The sequence below is a fragment of the Pimephales promelas genome, chromosome 15, assembly GCF_988280905.1.
Source record: "Pimephales promelas chromosome 15, fPimPro1.hap1.1, whole genome shotgun sequence".
Classification (NCBI taxonomy): domain Eukaryota; kingdom Metazoa; phylum Chordata; class Actinopteri; order Cypriniformes; family Leuciscidae; genus Pimephales; species Pimephales promelas.
The window spans coordinates 19128195-19153233 of NC_142783.1; the positions used below are offsets into that span (position 1 = coordinate 19128195).

The 25039-nt window shown below is 37.2% G+C and overlaps 1 protein-coding gene across 1 annotated transcript in view; it reads right to left on the minus strand.

The window, feature by feature from the left end:
* sorcs3b (sortilin related VPS10 domain containing receptor 3b) overlaps positions 1–24975 on the minus strand; it is a 55345-nt gene extending 30370 nt beyond the window's left edge. Inside the window, exons 1-5 of the mRNA XM_039670436.2 lie at positions 24079–24975; positions 6032–6099; positions 1877–1976; positions 1617–1775; positions 1376–1449 (exon numbers count right to left, since the gene is read on the minus strand). Of these exons, the coding sequence (XP_039526370.2) occupies positions 1376–1449; positions 1617–1775; positions 1877–1976; positions 6032–6099; positions 24079–24666 (989 nt within the window). The 5' untranslated portion in view covers positions 24667–24975. The remainder of the gene's footprint in view (positions 1–1375; positions 1450–1616; positions 1776–1876; positions 1977–6031; positions 6100–24078) is intronic.
* Between the last annotated feature and the right edge of the window lie 64 nt (positions 24976–25039).

Below are 25039 nucleotides of genomic sequence, written 5' to 3' on the forward strand. Positions count from 1 at the left end.
GGCCTCGGCCTCTGCCTCGACAGGATGTCTGCCCCCTGATTTACATACCCTGGGATATAAATTGCCCTCAAAGAAAGAAGCTTCCCCTGGGACCACAGAAAGTTCTGGCAAGCCAGTTTGTATAACAGCTATATATATATATATATATATATACTATATGCATGATATTTAAGTGAAAAACTCCTGCCTAGCAGCAACTAAGGACAGACAAAAACACAGTATTTGACAGATTTCACGCACAGAGCGGTTGCTGAAGTAACAGAAGCTGATGCGCTTGTGTTTTTGGGGTGCTTTATAGTTTCATAGTCGATGACGTCACCCACCTATGACGTTCCGTCTCGCCATTGGACTGATTTCATACGTGCTTCATGACACACTCACTCAGAGCGTTCCCACAGTGTTTCACGCAGCTCGAGTTCCCTCATGGGGAACACCCGTTTCAATTACAGTATTTGACCAAGATTAAACATCTCTTTCAATCCCAGGCAGTCGTTTACTGTAACTCAGACTTAGATAATTAAAGGCTGTTAAACATTTATCTCAAACACAGTCTGATACTGAGACCCACTATAGTCCAATGCTAAACTGTTCCATTTTCCCCTTCTGCAGTCACCAAACCTGACACAATAGGGGTTGTGACACAATCATAAGCAGAATAGCGTATGTCTGTTTGTGTGTTGCAAAAACCAGCAACAACAAAAAATATGTATTTGATATATACATATATTTGAAGGGAGGAATTTGAAGGAGGAATAGAAGAATGTGTGTGTGTGCAGAGGGATGTTAAACCCAGGGGTGAAGACATGTTGTTGCCCACCTCCACAGCTCATCGAGCATGTGACAGGCAACCAGTTATTCTGACTACACCCCACACAAACACACATATACACACCCAAGCTCACACTGATGGGATTAAAATATAAACCTGATCAAAATTCCACACATACGATAACATGAAGCACAGGGGAGAGGGAAGTGACATGACAGTGAGATAAATGGAGATAGATAGAGAAAGAGAGAGGGGAAAGAGTCATAGGAAGTGTGTGTATACGTTTATCAGTGTCAGTGTATTGGATGTAGAGAGTGGGTTTAATATTGTATTAATTTTGAGTACCGTTATGTGATATTGCGTGTGTGTGTGTGTGTGTCTGTGTGTGTGTGTGTGTAGGTATATTCTTGCAGTCAGATTAATTTTCAGTGTGAAATTATACAGTAGACGTGTTATATGAGATTGGTGATCAGTAAAAAAAATCTCCATCTGTGTGTGTATGTGTGTAAAAGAGAGAGAGAGAGAGAGAGAGAGAGAGAGAGAGAGAGAGAGAGAGAGAGAGAGAGAGAGAGAGAGAGAGAGAGAGAGAGAGAGATTGAGACTTACCAGTAGAATCGCCCTGGAGTTACTCTCTCATGAACAAGAATCCACTTTTTACCGAAGTCCACTGAGCTATACAGCTACAGCCAAAAGAGAAAAAGACACATTCACTGTAAGATCCCTAACTACAGCCAACAAAGGTAATTATCTCGCTCACACTTAATTATCCACATTATCTGCTTTTAATTGTTCGGTAGAACTAGACCCTCTCGAGGCTGTGCGAGTGTGTGTGTGTGTATGTTTATACCCTCTGATCATGGCTATAGGCCAGTATCCAATTCTCCTGCGTAGGGTGAAACAAAAGGCTCATGATATAGAAGTTAATATTGAACTTTTGAAAAGTGGCTCCTTCATCAGAACTGATAAGTAAACTACTCTCCACCTCCGGATCAGATAAAATTAGGATCTGAGGAAGAGAGGGGAGTGGGAGAAATAATTATATTAGCTGGATATTTTCTATCTGACAGTTTATACATCCATATCTCTGACGCATTTGAACACACTTACCTTCCTCTTATTGGTGGGACAGACGTACAGATAGCTCAGCATGGTTCTCATCATCACTTTATCCGTCAGCTTCTCGTATGTCGTCCCAAAATCTATTGACCTAAAAATACATCAAAAGCTCAATAAAGCGATATTTTTTGTTTATTAATTTATTTAAAAATACGGTAACACTTTACAATAAGCACCCATTAGATAATGTTAGTTAATGTATCATTGACCCACACAGACATTTGATTTCACACAAAGCACAAGCCAAAGTGAAAACACAAAAGAAAGAGAGTATTTTCAATTGACACAACAGGTTTCCTGTGTCATGTAATTTTTATTCCCTCACTAAATGTAAAAATTTAGTGCAAACTGAGTCATTATATGTAATATTGAATATACATGTGAAGTAGGATTTTGGACCAATGAGATTTCACAAAGCAGAACAGAAATATAAACCGAATGTCCAAAATGTCTTGTCGCACATCCTTTGTTGCCATCACAGCTGATTCGGACAAAAACCCTATATGGACACAGGCTAAAGGCTAGTTACATTAGACGGGTACAATAAAGGGTCACAGGTAACATCATGGGCCATGTTAGAACCCACATCACCCACATGAGCACTATAACTCAACGTGTCAGGAGCACGGCGCACCACAGCTTTAGTAAAGCTGAGATTTTCAAAAGTCATTGGCATAATTAACTGAAGCTGTTGAGTATGCAAGCGTCTCCGTTCCATCGGAACTCATTAACACCGTCTCTTCTCCGGCAGCAGACAGGAGAGTCTGCCGAACTCTTACAAGTATAATAATGTTAATGGTTTTAAGCCAGACAGTTGCGCGATGCGGTGCTCGAGAAGCACACGTGTACGTGTCGTCTGAAGCATTATCTCCTCGAGTGCTCATCTCTGAATGTGCTGAGAGTGCTCATACTCTGACACTTTTACCATCGGATACAATTACACAGCCGTTCTGAGCTGTTCAGGTTATTTGGGTTGTGTAAGCTGTAGAAGCACAGGTGAAGAGGAAGATGGTTCTCTGAGCACCCTCAAACGATGCCGAGTGCCTGCCCTAAAACGCTCCTCCGACGTTTCTGGTCCGGTCAGACCCCCTCTCTCTCCTCTGGCAGATCTCCCCTGTACTCAAGAGGACATTACTCCTCCTCTCAGGATAAATTCGCATCGGTTCGTGTGTGTAATTTAGCAATTGCATGGGAAGGCTGGATACTTTTTAGAACATGTATCTTTATTTTAAAACACACGAGAGCGTGATTAACTAGCTCCTCTGAATGAGCCGTGATTTGTCTTCATATTTTTTCTACCCTTTATGCCGCCTACAGCAACATTCATTAATCATTCATTCTGTTTTTACTGACATCATTTACTACAGCCTGCAAGCTGAGCTTTAACATTCACCTCTTTTAATAACACGGACCCCCCCCACCCCCCACTCCCTCTCTCTCTCTCTCTCTCTTTGTTCCTCATCTCTCGCTCATCAGCTATCCCATTCCTTTACTTTCCTCTTCTTCATTTCCTGTTTATGCCATTTCTGTTTGTGGAAGTTGGGTAATGGCTTTCTGTTTTTCTCTCTGTAAACCCCCCACCACCCTCCCTCTCTCCCTCTGAGTGACACTCACCGGGAGAGGAAATCTCATCAGGGCTTGCAGCCAAAAAGAAATTAAACAAAGCCTTCCTTCAAGGTGATTGCAGTGTGTATGTGTGAACGTTTGTGTGCATGTGCGGGTTTGCAGTGATGCCATGTTGATAAAGGATGATACTACGTATCTCCCCAAACATATCAAGCATTCATTTTAATTACTGCAATATTGTTTTCATTATTCTTTTGACAAAGTCCAACCAAGTATCAGCTGTACTGATGATGATCACGTTGCGCTTGTGGCCACAATTACTCTTTCGTCCATTCCATTTACCTTCAGGTGGTAATTATAGAATTTTGTGTAAATCAGTTTTAATAAGTGGATAATGATCAAACGCATAACTATAATAAATACAGAGTAAATTAAAACAATTACATTTAAAATGCAGAGAGAGCGTTATATTACAGTAAAACTGATGATAATAAGACTGATGATTGTGTTATAATTTAGGTTGCTTTAAATGAAAAAAAAAAACCTAAAACTAATCATTTTAGTTTTGTCCCAAAAAACAAAAACGATAAAGCATAAGAGGGAGTTTATTATTCCAGTAAGAACCAGTTAGCCATTAAAAAATTGAGGGTCTAGGGTTTTTAAATTTAATTAAATCGCAGTGAACTGTAGATTTCACTGGGAGCTTTTTAATGGATAAAATAGTTTGGATGTGTGAAACGCCCCAGTTGAGCAGGGAATTTTTAAACAGACCCGCTCAGACAGCCAGACAGAAATGCACTGCTGCAGTCTAATCTGAAACTTAAAAAAGCATACCAAACTACGAAGAGCTTCTTGAAACTTGTAAAAGGCTAGAAAAAAAATGTCTTAAGAATAGTGAAGGTTTATAAATGAGTAAACGATTGTTCTCTGTGAAGTAAAGTCGAAATTAATGGGGGAAAAAAATCAAAACGTGAGGTGCCAGAATGCACAGTCAGTGCTTTCTTTCTCTATGTATAAGCCTGCCTTACACAGTTACCTTGCGATTCTTTTCTTTCCATTGTCTACACTATGACAAAGAGAGAGAGAGAGAACCGGGTCATGGTACAGAGCGTCCCAGGAGAAGACAAGGATTAAGTACTTTCCCCAGGGGCATATCAGCAATGGTCAGTGAAAGTGATTCTGAGCAGTATTTCATCCCAGGTCTTTGCCATTCAAATAGTCCGGTGTACTTGCCACTAACGCACTTGTGGCTATAATGCAAGAATGCGTGTTGATTTGTAATGGGCTGGAAGCGTAATACTAATTCCACAAGGTTATCAGATCATTTAATTGAGGCTGGGTCAGCAGTGCTGCAGCAGTTAGTAGATACACCCCTATTTAAAGAATGCAAGCTTTGTGTTCCTACCCTTTTCCTAGCACTGATTTAAAATTTCCCCTGTGCTCTCATTGTAAACTACTGAGTAAAAAATGCTGAAAAATAAGTAAAAACTTGCCATATACCCACAAAGTATGGCAAACTTTACATACTGTAGGTGTACAACACAGGATTTTGTATTTCCATGCATTTATGATGAGCTGTTCCTTGTGTAAAAGAAGAGTGCTTGATTCTATTTAATGCGCATTTGTAGTGTACTTTTTTAAGCTGTACTTGCAGATAATATTATATCAACTAAATAAAAGTCCACTCAAGTGTACTTGAGTACAATCTCATTGGCTATTTCTTAACACACTTAAGTACACTTTTAAAAAGTGCACTCTAATAATGTCAAAATTGTCTTAATAATAATTTGTCATCCTTTCAAACCTGTCCTGGAGGACCACGAAACACTGCACGTTTTCTTTGTCTCCCTAATCAAACACACCTGATTCAACTCATCAGCTCATTATCACACGGGTTAATGAGCTGATGAGTTGAATCAGGTGTGTTTGATTAGGGAGACAAAGAAAACGCGCAGTGTTGGTGGTTCTCCAGGACAGGTTTGAGTACCACTGCTTTAAAGTAGTGCACTTGATGTTTTGACTAACATACTATAAGAACTATATTTTATAATTATATTATAATACTGTATATTGGCCTGTAGTGTATATTTGATATTACATTTCAAGTTAAATGGTTAGTTCACCCAAAAAATGAAACAGAAAACTCTCGGACTAAATCTAAAATAATAACTGTGTTCCGAAGATGAACTGAGGTCTTACAGGCTTGAAACAACATGAGGGTGAGTAATTAATGAAATCATTTAAATTTTGGGGTGAACTAACCCTTTAATTATATATTATATGTACTGAACTGCTAAATGTACCTTTAAAAACTATGTTAATTCATAACCTACAAGTTTCAGTAGAAATGGCATTAAAATATACTTCATTTAATTGCACTAAACATGCTAATAAGTGTCTAAAACATTCACTTTGTATTCAAGTATACTCTTTTAGTATAGTAATATATTTACTTATTAGGTACTTTTATTAAAAGTATGCTAAAGTGTACTTCCTTTTTTATAAGGAGTACCAGAGCACTGGTGGCCAAAGTAGAGGAGTGAATAAACTCAGTATTTCCTTTCACAGAAAAGGGTTTACCTCCAGAGCGAACTCTCCGTCACGGTTCCCAGGTTAAAGTCGAACAGTTTTGTCAAAATCAGGATCACCTGAAAGAAAAACACGCAGACATTTAACAAATCACCAAGCAATCTCCATTTACACATTTCCCCAGCTACAGCACTCTTAATGTGCTACTTAAATGATAAAATGTCTGTCAGGCAGCCTCGCAGTGATGGATGAGAGTAAATATTAGGTGTGAATTTTATTATCTTGAGATGACAGCAGAATAAGAGGCAATGCACTCAGAGCCAAGACAGCCTGATGGAGGTAATGATGATCAGGGGAAGAGGAGAGAGAGAGAGAGAGAGAGAGAGAGAGAGAGAGAGAGAGAGAGAGAGAGAGAGAGAGAGAGAGAGAGAGAGAGAGAGAGAGAGAGAGAGAGAGAGAGAGAGAGAGAGAGAGAGAGAGAGAGAGAAAAATGACGTTGTACACATACGCTAAAAACACAAACACACTCAAGCTGTCAAATGTCATGCTGAAACGAGGCAGGTAAAACGCTTTGCTCTTCCCAACTGACAAAACATTCTGAGCACACACTCATAAACAACAGTGAACAAACAAGCAGATGTCTTTCCACTGTGAGCTTTTACCATAAAAAGAAAGGGATAGAGAGAGACTTTGAATCAAAAGAAGACAGTAAGTGGTCCCTTTGCGTCCGCGTCTGTGTGAGAACACAGTCTTCAGTATCGCGTCCACTCCACACACCCACTAATGAAAATTAGACTAAAAGGTCCAATATTTCATTTCACACTCCATGATTGTTCCCTAATGAGCGTTCAGTCAACAGGAGTATTATCATTAACCTAAAAGAAAATCAAGTAATAATTCATGAAACAGATGCGAACGCAAACACGACTGTTATAGAAAAACCTATTATAGCCTATATCGGTAGTCTGTGACTTTACCAACGCCGCTATAACGAGTCCTATGTTTGCGTATGCGTGTCTGAGCAACCTTCACTTTTCACGGCCCCACCTGTGACGGGACGGCTTCATCTCAGGTTAATTAACCAATCAGAAGAGGACAAACTATTAGCATATCCAAATACAGCATATCTGAAAGAGCAGGACCCCAGTCAAACTCACTCAGCTTCCTGAACCAGCAAAACCACCGTGATACTGGAACTAATTACATCTCTTTCTTGAAAGAGAGAGAGAGGGGGAGACCAGTGTCCAATGGGCTGAAAATTAATATTAATTTCAAAGTCGAGGTTCCTATTGTCCGTTTCTATGAGGTCAATAATATGTGCAGGGATGTTATGGAGATTTAATTACATTTGCATATGAATGGTGGGTTTGATCAGTTCATGTTCAAGCTAAGATCAGATTCAGTTTAAACATGAATGACTTACTGTCATATTACAGTCAATGCGCTGGGGTCTGTTCAGTTGCGTTATTCTTCTAACCTCAAATACATGAAAAAGCTTCACCATTACATTCATCGTTTGTTCCTTTACCTTTTGTTCTCTCTGAAATAAATGTTTCATTACATGCGAAACATGTCAACATTGTTGAAGACCCAACAGTCTTTTTTCGGCTATGAGCTGGCGTGTCATAAAATCCGTATTACATGCTGAATCTTACAACCGAACATTTCCATTTCCATAATTCCCATATCTATTTCATTTACTTTATTGCATTTTACCATGAAATATGATTATCTAAATTGCAGCTTATAGTGCTGTGTATGGCCATTCTGTTGTGCTCTGCGTGATACCATGGAAACAACTCCTGCAAATACCAATCAGTTTCTACTGAAGGCTGCTCACTTGACAGTGACAACAAGTAGCAGTGAAATCAAAAACAATATCCGGACTAAGAACATATGCTACTAACATAGCTGATGAATCTTCCAGAGGAAGCTGACAATACTTTTTACAGGTTTAGTGTCTGAAATGGCAAGACAATATCACTTTAGGACTTTTATTTCCCCAAACTGGATGTTTACTCTATTGCCTATTACAATAAAGCTGCATTCTGGCGTTTTTCCTCTTTGTCGCCATCTCTGTTCGAAATCTGAAATTGCCGTCAATCGCGGAATTATCAACTTTCCGTGAGTTGTATTCAACACTCTCGACACGGCACAGTGTGGATGAACACAATGTTGGAGGAGAGTGTGCAGCTGTTAATCACCGCGTCGGTGTGGATACTGGCATTCAGAACCACAGATTATTCTTTTTTGAAAGTATTACCAAAATGATCATTTTCACCGGCAAAATGTCATCTGAACTAGTACGAAACAATTTCCCCACCCCCCAATGTAATCCCAAATTTAGCATTTTAATCAACAGTAACCTTTTACCATACGTCTTAATATCGTATTATGAGTTTGGTATCGTTATATGTATTGAATGTGACGAGGGTATAGACCTTATTCAGAGCGGCGCCATGACCGGTATGAAAGTGAGGCTGTGAGGGATAGACTTACCGTGTTTCCAATGGCATCCGCTGTAAAAAGCTGAATAAAGCGGCTAGATTACTTACAATTTTCCACAGCTTACATTGTCAGGAGTTTTTTGTCAACTGACATTTCTTGCAAAGATATTTTCCAGTGTTTCATGAGCAGAACAATCCGAAAACACATTAAAAAACAGTACAGCCCATTGAAGAGATGCAAGTCTATCCCTCACAGCCTCGCTTTCATTCTCATTAAAAATCAAAGATGGCGCTGCCGTGAATAAGGCGTTTGTTACACTGAATATCTAAAAGTGTACTGTATGTATATTCATATTGAACAAAAGACATTAGATGTACATAGTAAAAAAGACGAAACGTGAACAACATGATCTAGTTTATTGTTTTGAATTGAATATTAACCACGTTTTGGCTTTAAGTAGCCTGTAAGGTTATGAAGTCCACATTTTTAAACATAAAAAACACTAATAAACCTTTCATCTGAGGCCCAGTACTTTCAAATGTTTGAGTGAAATTACATGTGTGATTATATATTTCATTATAATAGAATAATTCAGAATATTCAGACGCTAATGTATGTGTTTCAGTAGTATCCATTAAGATCTGAAATCCTTTCTGTTTATGTAATTTTCATTTAGTCAAAATAACGTGTAGACAGTGGACTGAATAACAATGATGCCTGATTGGTCTTGATAGTCTTTTTAATCACAAGTAAATCAGTACAGAGTCTACGCCTGCAGAATTCCACAGATACATTTGCAGATTTTTTTGCAGAATTAAAACATAAACATTTTGCATGCTCATTCAATAAAGACTTTGGCTAATTGTATGATTCTTTCAGAAACCAGTAAAAGTGCAGTATTTATGCTCAATTTAACATATTTTGGCATATTTTAATAAACTCATTAGAGATCTGAATGTTTCCCCACAATTAAGTAAAAATGCAAATTCCTACATATTTGACCCATTCGCCATTATATTCGTATTATTTACATAAAAAAATGGCTGCACAACTAGCAGTAAAAGTGTCAGATTATATTTTTCCCCACACTGATTACAGTTTTCCAAGAGATCACCCTTCTAACATTATTCTGTTTTATTTATGTTGTTGTGGACCATGACATTTTGAAGAAGACTCGAGGCTATTCTCAAAGAGGACCATAAGCCTTTTAAAATCCACTCGTGGGAAATCATGATACACTTGTAAACGTCAGCTTTTAAGCTGTAACTTTTTAAAAAATAAAATAGCATAGAGTGGGACAGGTTGACATTTTAAATCAGTTTGTTGACTGAAAGTCTTACTTTCTCCATCTTTCTTTTGTAGCCATTATAGAATGTGGTATTCTTGCTTAGAATAAGGCCTATGAGGTTTTCTAGTTCCTTGTAGCCAGAGAACATCAAAATGCCAGACTATTACAAACTCTTGGTTTAACTACATGAACTGGGGGGTATGGCTGCATCAAAATACCAAAATTCTGGCTTCAGTACAATACCAGCCTCTGGCACCTCAACAAAAACAAAATCTTAAGCATCGCATTAACAGCCTCAGGCAACCAGTCAAATGAAACCAAACTCTGACTGTCAAATATATTCAAGTTTACATTTCATGAGATTAAGTGTCAAAAATTGATGAATAATCTCATAGTTTCACTTAAAAATTAAGGGTTAGTTCCGTGAACCCGTAAGACTTTCATGCATCTTCGAAACACAAATTAAGAGGGGTCATGAACTGGCTTTTTAAATTTTATTATATTGTTGTCTAAGGTCAATTTATGACGTTTGCTTGGTTTTTGCATTCAAAAACATCAAAATGAATAAGTAATAGGAAATTTTCTACTCTAGTTTTGAGCCCAGCTCAGAAATGCTGGGTTTTTATGGGCGTCTCGCACTGAAGACTTGGAAGTAAACGCCCACTGTTGTGAGTGGATAACAGTTTTGCATATTATAATGAGTTTCAACTCACCCGTCGATGCACTCTGGGGAAATTGTTCTGAAAACAATACAAACATTGTTGTAAAATGGCCACCGGAATGATTCGCCCATACATGTTCGACCCGGAGTCTGTGTGTTGCACAATTCCTGTCAGATCCAATGTAGACGGCACAGCACCGTTCTTTACTCTTAATTCGTCTGCAAATCCAGTCTTGTTTACAAAACTATCCTCAGTGAAATGAAGCGAACAGACCGACAATGTTTTACCCTCATCAGCTGGAACGTCATTAAAAATAAAGTTTATCCATGCAGTCCTATTGGAATCCAGAGGAAGCTCATGCAGCGACTGTCTTCTTCCACAACCAGGCACTGCACAATATTTTGTATTGCTCGGTAGCTCGATCCGGTTTGTCATCACGAAGTAGGCATCTATGTTATTTAGTTATGCGTGTATTGCGCGAATCGGTGGGCGGGGCTAAACCAGCCGTGTTGAAGTAGGCATTGATCTTCTTCTGCGGGGATGGTGTTTTATCCTCTTTGACATCATAGTTCCCCACTTTAATAAACGAGTCGTTTGCTGGGCCTGGTGTCAATAAAGGCTTTTATTGGACTAACAAGGACGTCTTCAGTTCTGAAACTTACAGGATATTCTTATAATATGATGACCTCTTAGATGTCAAAAGCTCAAGGAAAATTTGATTTCTCAGTTTATCACCCCTTTAATGAAATCTGTCCCTCCATTGACAGTCGACACAACTATCACTTTGTCGCTTCAAAAAAGAATCCATAAGAATCGAGTAGTTTAGCATTTTTTTGTTTTGTTTTTTGAGGAGACACGATTGCTTTATAAAGGTTTGAAACGACCTGAGGGTGACAGGTATTTCTGCAACTGGAAATGCAAATTCTGAACCAATGCAAAGTTGCAACAAGTTAATAACTTTACATAGAATTACATTAAATAATTCTGCTGTTGTCTGATAATCTTCAATAATGTGATCCATGTCTTTTGTAAACAGAGTCGTAATCTACTTGCTTTACTTTTTCTATTTCTAAACTACAAAATGAAATGGCTATAATGTCCGATTTGAAACACAAATGCTTTAAAAAAAACAACAACACATTTAATGAATCAAGTAACAATGCCTGAAATGCCAAACTATGCTAAAGAGCACACCATTGTTGACTGAGCCAGGTAACGAAATTTGCTAAATTACTTTTTTAGTGCCAGTATAACAATCAACTCTATTGGAGAGTAAAACACACTATAGAGGTTCACGATTCACCAGCAGGTTGTTTGAGACTAAAAGAAAATAACCTGCCTGCAACCGAGAGCAAACAGCGGCAATCTGGGATTGCACACACAACAAAGTAGGCTAAAAGTAAACATGAGGACCCATTTTAAGTTGTAATTTCGACGAAGCCCATAATTAAAACCGTTTCCGAAACCCTAAACAAGAAAATCACATTAACACAGGTAGGTGATTAAAAAGTCTATATGTTCTGAGTCAGTTTTGACTTTGTTTCCAAACACTCAGATGAATTCAATTAAAATAGTGAAATGAAATGGAACTACCTGCTCATTGTTCCAATAGCATTCCTATAGCTCAATGCTCTCAGAGTAAAGCACTGAATGTTCTACAGAACCCATATAATTCTGCATTGCAATACCTTTTCGCGGCAGAGTAAAGAGGCACTTTCATTGCGATTCTGCTCTCAAAGGAGTCATGCAGCACATTGTGACTTTTGTTTCTCTCTGGTGGACTTCACAGCTCATATCTCAGTATTTTTTGGCACTAATTTGTTTCTGTGAACTGTAATACACCCGCGGAGTTAGTGCCAAACTGAAATTTATGCTCACCATTTAAATAAAATACAAAGGACGGAGGAATCTTTATTTTCTCATAAATCCAGTGATCATGAACAGACTGGGTATAATATATCAGTTTAGCTCTAGTGGAATTGAAACAATCAGTTTCAATGTGTTCATGGAGTGTGCTGAATATCAAACCAACATTTCTTTTTTTTTTTTCATTTTACACTCTCTTTTCATTCCCTTTCCTAGTGTTTCCTTCTCAATCTGTCTTCTATTGCTCTCTGAGTATCATGTTTAGAAGCTGCCATATGAATCAATAAACCTCAAGGCATTAAAATATGGTGCAAAATAGAGGGAAGGGATGGAATGAAAAGTAGAATTGATTTTTTAAATGGTTTATTTTAATAAAAGACAGCTGTATTATTGTATGCTTCATATATCTGAATATAGAAGAAAAAAAGGTGGGGATGTTGAATGGAAGAATCATAAATTCAGTTGGAGTAATCTAATCTTAGTGCATGTTTATGTTTGTGTCCAGTGGTTTATTTGGGGCTGTAGGGGTCTCATACTCTATAATGATAAACCATCAAGGTAAATGAAAGACTCTGTGTTTTTTGTTTGATTGTGACTATGTCAGAGTTCTCACAGCATCATTAGAACTGCAGACACTCATAGCATGAAATTGAGTTTATGAGGATAATATACGCAATAGATGAATTTCAAGAATGAGTTTGTGCTTTGGGGCGAGAGGCATTTTCTCATCAGTCAAATAAGCGAAAGATGTGTGCTCTCACACATACACACACCTAGAAAAGGGGAATACTTATTCATATTTATGTTTTATTAATGCTCACTGCTTTGCCTTTGGAAAAACCACAAATCATCTCATTGCTCGATTGTGTCTTGCTGGAAATTTCAATCATTTTCATACACTTCTGGATCTTTTTTTGTGTGTGTGTGTGTGTGTGTGTGTGTGTGTTTATTCAACAGAAGGCCTGGGGGCCACACAGGACCATAATAAAACTCTGTACATTATCCCGCTCCTTAAACATAATCCTCAAGTACACATCTGCATATGAATATACATGTATGAATATAAATGACCTCCATAGACATCCCTCAGAGATGATCCTCACTTAGAGCGTAAGCAGGTGCACGTATCCGCACACATGCATACACAACCCACATACACACGCTGTGCACAAAGTTTCTGCTGAGGGCAGCAGCCTTCATAACGCTGCCAACAGCTGGGAGGTTTATTTTACTGCATGATATAAAAAGAAACCTTCATGTAAGCATACACATAAACACACACACACACACACACACAAACACACACACATTTTATGTGTAACCAAACTTAGACATTTTGTGCATAATGTTCAGTTATACGGCTTTATGTTGTATTCTTGTGCTTGTACTTTTTGTTTTGTTTATTTTGAGTGTTTCTCTAGATTTTCTACAGCTTAGAGAACTGGGCAAGTGTTCTGGTTGCAAAACTGTTGCGAAATGTTCCATGCTCCATTTTTCAGATGAATTACTTGCACATGAGCTTCTGCCAACATACATACAAACGAATCATAAAGCTAGTACTAGGCGTACTGGTTTTTGCCACTTGTGAGGACCAGATTTCTGATGTCTCCACAAATGTCCTCTTAAAACTCTTTTTTGAGAAAGGTCTCACGTGAAATAAACATCAATATCTTAATTAAACTCCCACTGTCACACTGTCACTGTTCACTGCCAAAAAAAAAAACATACAGTGAGTTGAATTTCAATAAACATTAATGCTAATGACAATAGTATTCCATATGCAGGAACAAATTGTACTTTATGAAATAAATGTCAAAGTACATAAATGTCAAGGGAAATCCTATAAAAACACATTAAACTGCCAGTAAGGACAAGTAAAATAAACATTTGAAATTTTGATGACAGCTAAATAAATGCTTTATGAAAATATCACTCAGTCAAACATGATGTCAAAAAAAAAACCTAACAAACACACAGCTGAAAGGATTTTCCAAATGTGTTGTTTGTTTGCTAACGAAACTAAAGCCAGATAAAAATAGTTTACCTAAGAAAGCTTAAGTAAACATATGAAAATACATAAATAATTCTCATTAATTCTCGCAAATGTGCATGTTTCTAAACTAAAGTATGTGACAGGACTCACAGGACAGCTTGCATGACTGAACAGGAATGTATTTATTTCTTATACATTTAACCACCCACAAGAGCATTTTGATTATTGATGTATATACTGACACAGACTTCAAATTATATTTCATTGTGGGACATTTCTAAAGACTAATATTGAACCCAGAGATCTGGACTGGAGTCTTTTTTTGTCTTTCTTTTAAATTAATGTGTTGGTTTGTAAAGACAAAATAAGAAATAAAATATTTCAAAACTACGTGCCCGTTCTTGGTGTATTTACATATTTATTTATTTTTGCTACGGACAGATAGCTTTGTTTGCAACCCATATGCTCAAATGTCGAGAAGCATGAGTCCAAAACAGCTATTAAATATAAATCATTATGAATTAGGAAAAAGAACTTTGACATTTTTAAAGTTGATTTATATTATGTTTACATTATATATTGATATCATGCAAGTTAAATAATATTTGACAGATAGATGGGGGTACGTAGCTTGCGTAATTTGCATAGACCGGCACTGATTAGCCAAATTTTTACAACAACAGAGTGAGGTCTTCACATTTGTACAATTTAGCTTAACGTGAACACCTGAAGACTTTATCTCACCAAAATGGAATGGAATTTAATTTGGAACATTAAAAATATACAATTCATCATGGTGTTTTTAAAACAATGTATTGTTAAAACACTTACATGTATAAGTGCTTAATCAAGAATTCAGGTTTTACACTTTAGTAGAATGACCTCATTAGACTTTCATTGTAAAAGCATTACAATCATAAATAAATGCACTATTTTAACAGACAAGTCAAAATTTATTTCTTAAAACAATCCAATTTTAGTCCTTTAGTCTTCAGACCAATGCCTTCAGTTACCATTTTATGTAGGGGGTGTATATCTGCATGTAAAACAGTAGATAGAATCTGCATTTAAAGAAGTAAGCATTCCTTCACAAAATCAATGTGCTTTTGAGTGTTTCTTTGTCCATAAGAATAGGACTGTCAGTCCTGTGAGACCATGTCGCCTCAACGATAATAAAACCACCAAAGAACCCCATGAGATACAGATCTGAAGTATTCACCCATACAGAGAAGGCCAATGCTAATCCTACACACAAGTAAGTGGTGCTTTAATGTTTCTAAAATACTGTATATATAAACCTTACTAGTGACTTAAAAAAAAGAAAACCACCTCAGAATAACCAAACTGATGCATGAGCCAAGATAATCAAATCATATTGCTATTAAACTATGGTGTTGTTCAGTAACAGTTCCATTTGTTAACTACATTAATTAACATAAACTAACAATGAAACAAATATTCTAAAGCATTCATTCATTTTAGTTAATGTTAATACATATTACTACAATTAAAATTTGTATCTGTTACCATTAATTAATGGACCTCAGCTGACATGAACTATAAATGAACAGCTATATTTGTATTAACTTTAACAAGGGATAATAAATGCACAAATAAATTGCTCATTGTTAGTAAATACATTACAATTTTAATTTTTGGTACTTTATTGTAGAGTGTTACCAGTTATTTTATATTAAATTAAAAATGTGTTATTCTAAAATACAGAACTGTAGATTTAGCCTAAATAACATTTGAAATTACTTTTGAATACAGGGTAAAAAAGGAAACCAACTGGCTACTTAATATTTGAACAATGCTTTTCATATTTTAAGCATAAAATAGCTTAAAATACAGTATATAGACTGATATATTGTAATGCTCCCAATTTAATTAAGTGAAATTATTTATTTTAAGGAAAATCAAAGTAAACTGCACCCCCTAATGGTTTTGTACTAGTGTACTAGAGTTACTTATGATCCTACATGAAATGTTTATCTATAGAGAATTTTAGTTTGTTTAAACAACAACAAAAATTACAGAACAAGACTTACAATTTCTTCTATAATGACTGCTTGCAGCACATCATATGAACAGTGAGCAAAAACAAACGTGAAGAAAAAAGCCTTTTTTGCCATCTAACTAATAAAAAGTCAGATGTTAAAAGTATTAGATAAACAATGAGCTGTTTAGCTCCAGAAAAATATGCTGTGAGATTATTGGCCCATATAAAGAGGTTAATATTAATGGCCCCTCTCCCCAAAATGTTTATTCAGAGGTGTTCGTCATTTTTAAAATCATATACTGTAGTGTGAACTTGGCTTTAGAGGAGATTTATTTTTCAGATCCGACATTTACCCCGAGCATTAGCACAAGCTGTCACTGGGGTTAAAGGGCGTGAAAAATGAGTGAAAGTTTTGCCACTGAAGTAAAAATAGATTGAACTGAGCTGCAATCTGAACAAAGTCAATAGAAAGAGAATGAGAGTAAAAAAAAAAAAAAGTTGCATCATTAGCATTAAAGACACAGAAGGGTTTTTACTTTGACATGAACGTATCTCCCTCTGAACACTGTTTCTGTGATGTCACTTCCTTTCTTTGGCAGAATTGGGTTATAATAGCCTGCTCTCTAAATTTTCTGTGACCTCTATGTTATGCCATTTTTATTTTGATCTGACTTCCTTTGTTTCTTTGGCTTCCTTTGCTCCTCTCTATGTCTTTCACAGCCGTTCTCTAGAGTCTGGATACCCACTCGACCTCCGCTGCCTCTGCCTTTAATTAAAAAGACAGAGAGACAAGCTGACTCTCTACAGACCAATAATTAGACACACGCACGGACACACACAGGTCTCAAAGACATTCACAGGCATACACACGCACACATCATTGCCAAACACATAAAATAGCCAAGCACTCTTGCACACACAGAATCACACTCTCTCTAAAGACCAATGACAAATGCTCTCATCTCTCATCTCCAGGTCACTTCTGACACTTGCTCTCTACATCCCTGGAAAGTGTACAATGACCACAATTAATCTGCATGCTCATTAATATTCAGTACTGAGACAAAGCCTGGATAGCTCATAATGAATAAATCCGTCACTGCGAATCCCATTGGAAGGAAAAACAGGTCACTGGTCTGCATTCATTTGAATGTGAAGGGTACATGGGCGCTTTCACATATCTTATTATTATTGAGCATATTTTATTGTTGAGATATGCAGTGGACCCCAAAATGTATTTGGACACTTAATTAGCTCTATGTGTCAAAAACGTCTCTATATAATGGCGTTTCTTTTAAAGAACTATAGTTCAGCATTTTTAAGCAAAACATTTTTTTCACAAAAATAAGCTTGTTAAATTTTAAATCAATAAAGATGTAATTCAGAAAGAAGACCAAACTGACTTCATCCAATACAATTGACCCAAATTGAAACTCAGGGGCAAAATAAAATATACTTCATAAAATATATTAAATTATTTTTTCGTTAACTATTTTCATTAGCTAAATATTCTTACTTTTACTGTAACTTTAATGCATATTTGGTGATTTTGATTAGATAATCATCAACCGCACTAAATTAAAGTCAAAGCATGCCAAGAAAAAAATGTGAGTACATGAAAATGTGCCCTGTCAGCACATACAACTTCATTTGGGAAAAAGAAATCATAAATCTTACATGCACTATACATCTCCATCACTCTTTATAGTCTAATATTATTGGTATTGCATAAGTATTAAAGGGATAGTTCACTTTGAAATTAATTTTTGATATGTTTTAGCTTACCTCAAGGGCATCCAAAATGTAGGTGTCTTTGTTTCCACAGTATTTTCAATTTTTATATTTTTTTGGTCAAACCGTTGTTGTCTATCAGTCATATAATGCAAGTTTAGGGGGTCCACCCTCGGTTCATCTCTTAAGAGCATGCACAGAGAAGTCAAAATTAAACATGATTTAATGACTCGTAAATGTAAGAACACATTGATGGCCTAAGACACGAAACGAGCGGTTTGTGTGAGAAAACGAACAGTATTTATATTTTTCGTTATTTTTATTATTTTTTTTTTCAGTATTTATCAGTTTTACCTTGTGTAACCACAACCATGTCCAACTGATCTGACGGCACGGCGCTTCATTTTCTCACACAAACCGCTCGTTTCGTGTCTTAGGCCATCAATGTGTGCTTACATTTACATTTAATTTTGACTTCTCTGTGCATGCTTTTAAGAGGTGAACCGAGGGTGGACCCCCTAAACCTGCATTATATGACTGATAGACAACAACGGTTTGACTGAAAAATATCAAAATTGAAAATACTGTGGAAACAAAGACACCTACATTTTGGATGCCCTTGAGGTAAGCTAAGCCATTTCAAAAATTAATTTCAAAGTGAACTATCCCTTTCATATAGATAGAATGTTATAAAAACACCACATGGAAATGATTTACCATTAAATTACTCATGTTCACTTTGACAAATTTTTAGGGTAAAAAAGAGAAGGGAGGTTATTTGCAGTCATCTAAGCTCTTTGTGCTTCATTTTCTTATCCATATATAATAAGATTTATGGTGATTTTTGGTAGGATCTATGCATGTCATGGCCTATCATGTATAACGGGCAATAGAAAGACCAAGGACAAATTTAGCACATTCAATATACAGATTTTAAAAACTGTCATCTCAAAAATCAGAAATATAATGTTCTACCCACCTCTGAAAATCCAATTTTGGTCAACCTCGAATTTAAAGAAGCAAAAATTACGGATAAACAAAAACCTAATCTACTCAGATTTAAATGACTGAATTGACTCAAAGTGTTGTCTTCACTGAACTTACCATCATGTGTGAGTTTCAGCAAATATTTGAGTGATGGAGTTTTGCAAATGTGTGCTGAAAAGAAGATCAAGAGTATCACAAGAAGTCGAATTATTTAGGTTTAAGAATGACTTTAAGGAACCATAGTCTTAAAAGATTGCCAAGCTTTACAACAATATTTTTTTACAATGACAAAAGAACAATTTTTTAATTGCACATATTTATAATCCATTGCTTCAGAAATAAGAGTCGTGCTGTTCCCTTGAATTTGTCCATAAATCTTTGTGTTGAGCAAATGACAACTTATTTTAGCTTTAAACTTGTATTGGTTCTGGATTTTCGAAATCTTTGGAATGGCTGAGTCTCATAAATCATAGGATTTTAAAATGATTAGCAACTGACACAATACATGAATCTGTAAAACATGGAGTTAACAAAATATATTCACATTGCTCTGGATTCTAATAATGATTATGAGATTTCAGGGTTTTAGAGAATAAATCCTGAGGTTATGCAACCAGCTTTGCACATTAGGTGACAAATTATTGTAGACAGAATGTGCTTATTCACTTCACATCATATGAATCAGGTAAATGGATACGACTTGCTGCCTATAAACAGCTGGACAAAAGCTGTAAAATCCCCCCCTGGATAATTACAGTACATTGGAAGTTAGGTACTGTATGGCAGTGGCTATTATAAAAAATATAGGGTGGATCATGTAAATAGAGGTATGGCTAAATCTAGATTTCATGAGCATTCATTCAAGAAACTAATTTTGGTATTAAAGCATAGTTTGTTGAAACTTCTTAAATTTTTCATCATCTTTGAACAAATGAAACAAACAAAGGGAATATTGGAACATTTTTAATATATATTTCAAAGGTTTGGGAACAGAAAGATTAATAATTTTGTTCAGCAAGGATAAATGAACAAAAAAGATTTGTATAATGTTACAAAATATATATATTTATATATAAATGCTGTTCTTATGAACTTTCAATTCCATCCTGAAAAACACCACAATGGTTTTCAACATTGATAATAATAAATGTTTCTTGACAAATCCGCAAATTAGAATGATTCTGAAGGATCATGTGACAGAATGTCGGAATAAAGTATTCGGTCAGAATATATTCTATTTTAAAATTATATAAAGTTTTAGCATTATATTTTATATATTGTTTTACAGTATTATTGGTCAAATAAACACCAATGTTCAACTTTACTTTTTTGAATAAACTTTTTTTGAAGTATCAGCAGTGACTTCAGCAGTGATCAGTCACAAAACTAAGACATTGGCTTCCTCCCAAACCGCTCTAATATCGCAAAAGTCCTTTAAAACTAACCAGGCTTGATGTGTCCCCGAGTCAGAGTGTGTACTGCTACAAGCTCAGCCACTCTGCTGCCCTGAGATAGATAGGACACAAACTCGTAGACACACAGGTCTAGAACGAACACACGCACACACACACACACACACACACACTTTGGCTGTCACTCCAGAGTGAAACTGTTGGGGGATGTGTAGACATTTGGATGGACAGCCAAACTCAAGGACATCCCATGCTCTCCGCAGGCCATTTGTACTCACATGAACACATGTGCACACACACCCTTGCAAAATTTCACATGAACGCACACACAAGCCCACACTTGGACATAGTTGACTGTCATCTTCCTAGGGCATCAACAGAGCATCAACACGAAACTCGAGCGCTATACAGAACAGACAGGCAAACAAAATAAACCCAGTGAAACCTATGATTGTACAGCCATAATCTGCGAGTCACTCACAGCGGGCTGGAGAGGGTTTTTTTAAACGCTAAAATCACTGCTTGATCGCAATCAAACTCCCATGGAGAGACTTCCCCTGGAGATCTGCTTCCTTAAGCAACATTTGCATAAGATCCGTTTTGTCTAGACAACTAAATACACAAACCCCACCTTTACAATGATTTCTTGCTCTGCGGGGGCTCTTCTCAGAGGAAATGTCAACGTGGACTTTGGAGGGCAAACTATGGATCAGGACCCAAGGGCAGGCGTTGCAGGGGCAGCAAAATGATTCTCTTGCATTTCCATCATCTTTATGGATTTTCATTGATTGTTTTTACAATTGAGAAAGCGGCCAAACAGCCTCTCAGTTGCCGTGAATCAAAAGTGAAAGCTTTCAGCTTTCAGTGACATTAGGCCTAAGAGAGTATGCTTTCAGCAGAACACACAGTTTCTTGCACACACACACACTCCTCTTCAGGAAAACTGCTGAACCCTGTGGATCAATTTGGTCGCTAAAGCCAACATCAAACTAAAGCAAATCCTTGCATGCTAACGTTACTCTATTTGAAAGGTGTAAAACATGAGCAAATGAGTACCATCATAAAATGCAGACTGTATTTGCAATGGCAGGGTCCCTAACTGCACCTACTCACCAAGTAGGGGATATCTGTTGAAGTTCACTTCACAAAATTAATTAATTTGGTACACCCTGCAAAATCATCACACATGAAAAAACCTGAGCTTTGCATTTTAGAGGAGTCTAACCTATGATAACATTTCTATCTAAATACAATAGAAATGACCACCATATAATGCATCTATGTTTATTTATTTAAATACAAATGTATTACTTTTTTAAATTCATATCTAAAAGCATTAGACCAAGTGATATGAAATTAATATAAAAATGTACTTTGGTTATGTTAAAATTGAAGAATCTGTTCTTCATATAAAGCCATCGTCTCCCCATTAGACCGCTTAAAATGGGTTTGTTTAAGAATGTGTTTATTATCTTTTTAGGTTTCCATTACCTGGACTTTTAATGGAGGGACAGAAACCTTCAAAGATTAAACAAAGTCTTATGGGTTGGGTTTGGAACTACATGAGGGTGAGTAAATGTTGACAATTTTCATTTTTGTGTGAACTACAGTATCCCTTTAAGATTGCACTTAGAAGTCTCTAATTCTTCCATGACATCATCACACAAACGTGCATATGATACCCTTGACTCTATCTGTATCCAGCTATTTGCATACTCTACAGGTATCTGTCCATCTGCTCTCACCTTCTGGAGCAAACAATGGTATTTAAGGCAGGCTGTGCTATAACAGTAAAAAGTATAATTATTATTGCACAATGCATTCTAGTGTGAAAATAGAAATTGTATGTGTGTGTGTCAGGGATTGAGTGAGGTCCAACAGAAGTGTGAAAGGCCAGACATTAGCTTTATCACTTGTGTGGTAATAAGACAGAGTGTCTACAGGAAGCAAAAGGAAAGGTTTCACAATTGATGAAAACTGGCATGACAGAGGGCTTCATTTGTTGCTTGCCTGCTGAGAGGCTACCGGTGTCATCTCTTCTCGTGCTAACATCATTTCCTAAACGGATCTTTTCAAAATACCATATGGGCCCCATTTTTCATATAACGTCATGATTGTGTATGATGTTTTTTAATATATTATTGGGTGCGTTATCCTTTAAACAATTTGGTGGTTCATTATGTATAGCAGTGTCAAATTTGCCAAATCAATACAACAAATGTTTATGTGCAATGGAGAAATGTGTGTATGTCAGGGTGAGATCGAGACACACAGGAAGAAAGAGTTTGTGTGGATGCTATCTTTTCTCTGACGTTCAGTTTGCGTCTGTGGCGTCGCAAAAACATCACTCATGCGGTTTGGTAAAAGATATACCGATGGCATCAGCAGCACTGCAGAAACGTGCACACACACACACACACACAGAAATCCTGCAGGTATTACCCTGCCAATCTTAAAAAGTATGCTGACAGAGTCAGTCATTTATATTTCAGATGAGGCACAGAAATTGTGAAGGAAAAGGAATGAAAAAAAGGCGTCACTCAAACCACAGCAGCATATGGAGAAATACAAGCAGAGGACCCATGGTGCTCTAGCAGATGCAGCAAATGGATTATTGATGAAAGAAATTGATTGTTAATAAAGTAAAGTGTTGCAGGCAAATAATTGACAGTCATATAATATATTAAAGAAATATTGATTAATTCTTCTGAACTGTGCACTGTGTTCACTTAAACTGCATTTCTGTAAAATGTTCATCTGAAACATCTGCATCCCAGAACGGATGCCCTAATGAAGAAGGCAACAAACACCAAAGGGGATGATGGCAAATCAGACTAAAGCTGTGTCCGAAACCCTATACTTTTTCAGTATGCAGTGGATCAGATAAAGAAAAAACGCATACATCCACCATGTTGACATTCTCTTTTGACCTATGATTTACTTGCAACACCCGCAACAAAATAAGGTGTTATGAACAATTTAGCCAACTTTTTTTTACTTGGTTCACAATTCTGAGACAATTTATTGTAATATTTCTACTTCTCTCAGCTCCTGAGGCCTTGTGGGACTGAATAGTGTCCACTAGCAGCACACTTCAGTATCTAAGCAGATGCAGTAGGTCATCCAGGTTTTGCTGGCCAACAGTTTCATTCTACACATGCTGGCATCCTACTCTTTTTGCACAGTGTGTAGTAAGGAAGTAAACATATGTACACATAATCGGGTGTAGGGGCAAATGTCTATGTTAGGGGAGACTAAAAACAAGAATTATTGTCTATCACATGAAATCACAAGGCACAAATAACAAACAAATGTTCAATCTAATCTTTCCATACAAAACTTCAGAGTTTCAGAGATAGTATGATCCTGTGATGCATGAACATAATGATAAGCAAAATGAGACTATTATGATCACACAGCTACTTAAATTCATCAAAATAATAGAAAAATGAATGGATGAGAACTTTCCAATAATCAATATACTTATTTATGGAAAATAGACATTCATTAAATGAATTCTAAGGGCAGACAGATTGACTTGTTTTCATTCATGGATTAATTCGTGGTCTGTCAAAAGCACGTGCGTTAACTTCCAGAATGTCAAAGAAATCCATCACGATAAAACAACAAAAAAATTACCCACTTTCTATTAACTTTCCAAGTATTATGGCTCTCTAAAATGTGATGCATGGATAAAGTTTAAACTCACGCTGCTGTTGTGTCCGGACCACAGCACCATGGCCTGGTTATGAGCAGAATCTCCAGACAACGCAAAGGTGGACGTAATCAGGTGTGGTTCATTCTGCCTCGGACTCTTCCCGGAACCGTCAACTCCTCCGGTACGCCTGAACTCGAACCGAGAAGCTGCCGCGCTGTCAGACGGAAACAGACTGCGCTTTTCCCTCCTGTTTACTTTGATTTCCTCAGGAAACCAGGTTGGATAAACTTTTCCGTCTTTTTCCTTAGCTGGGCTCGTCCGTTCCGCTTGAGATATGTGCGAGTTCTCCGGTGTCTCTCTCCAGGACATAGAAGGAGACTTTGTGTGCTCTTGAGGGGAAAGTTGAGCTCCATCAATTCCCCACTTCCAGATTTTATCTGTGCTGCCGTCCGGTACACTTCCAAAATCACGGCTGACAAAAGCCGTTGTCTGCACTTGTGCCTCATTTCGGCGTATTGGAGCAAAGCACGAGGTGCAAGTGATATCTGCGCGCGCTGGGAGCGGCACGAGAGCGCAGAGAAAAAACAGCGTCCAGTACGTCCAGCTACACTCCGTCATCTTAATCATCCTCACTCTCATTTTCACCTTTTACACCCTACCAAGTCCACGCAAGTTCCCTCACAATCCCAACAGAAACACCCAAAACAACTTTTCGCCACGGTAGTGACGTTGAGGGGATACCTGTATAACGGTGAATGTATCTGATGTGCGGATTCGGTCGGATGTGAGCTGGGTGTAGTTACCGGAGGGGTGGAGCTGCTGAGTGACACGCGCTCACTCACTCGCTCCGGCTTGGACCGAGCTCGGGAGCAGAGTGTGTGACAGGTGCGCGCGCGGGGTATAACGATGGCCCCGAGGGTATCCGCGAGCAGAGACATCTGGAGCAGAGTCGAGACGGCATCTTTTCATATTAATATGTAAGCAGGAAAACAGATAACCTCGTCTGCTAGCT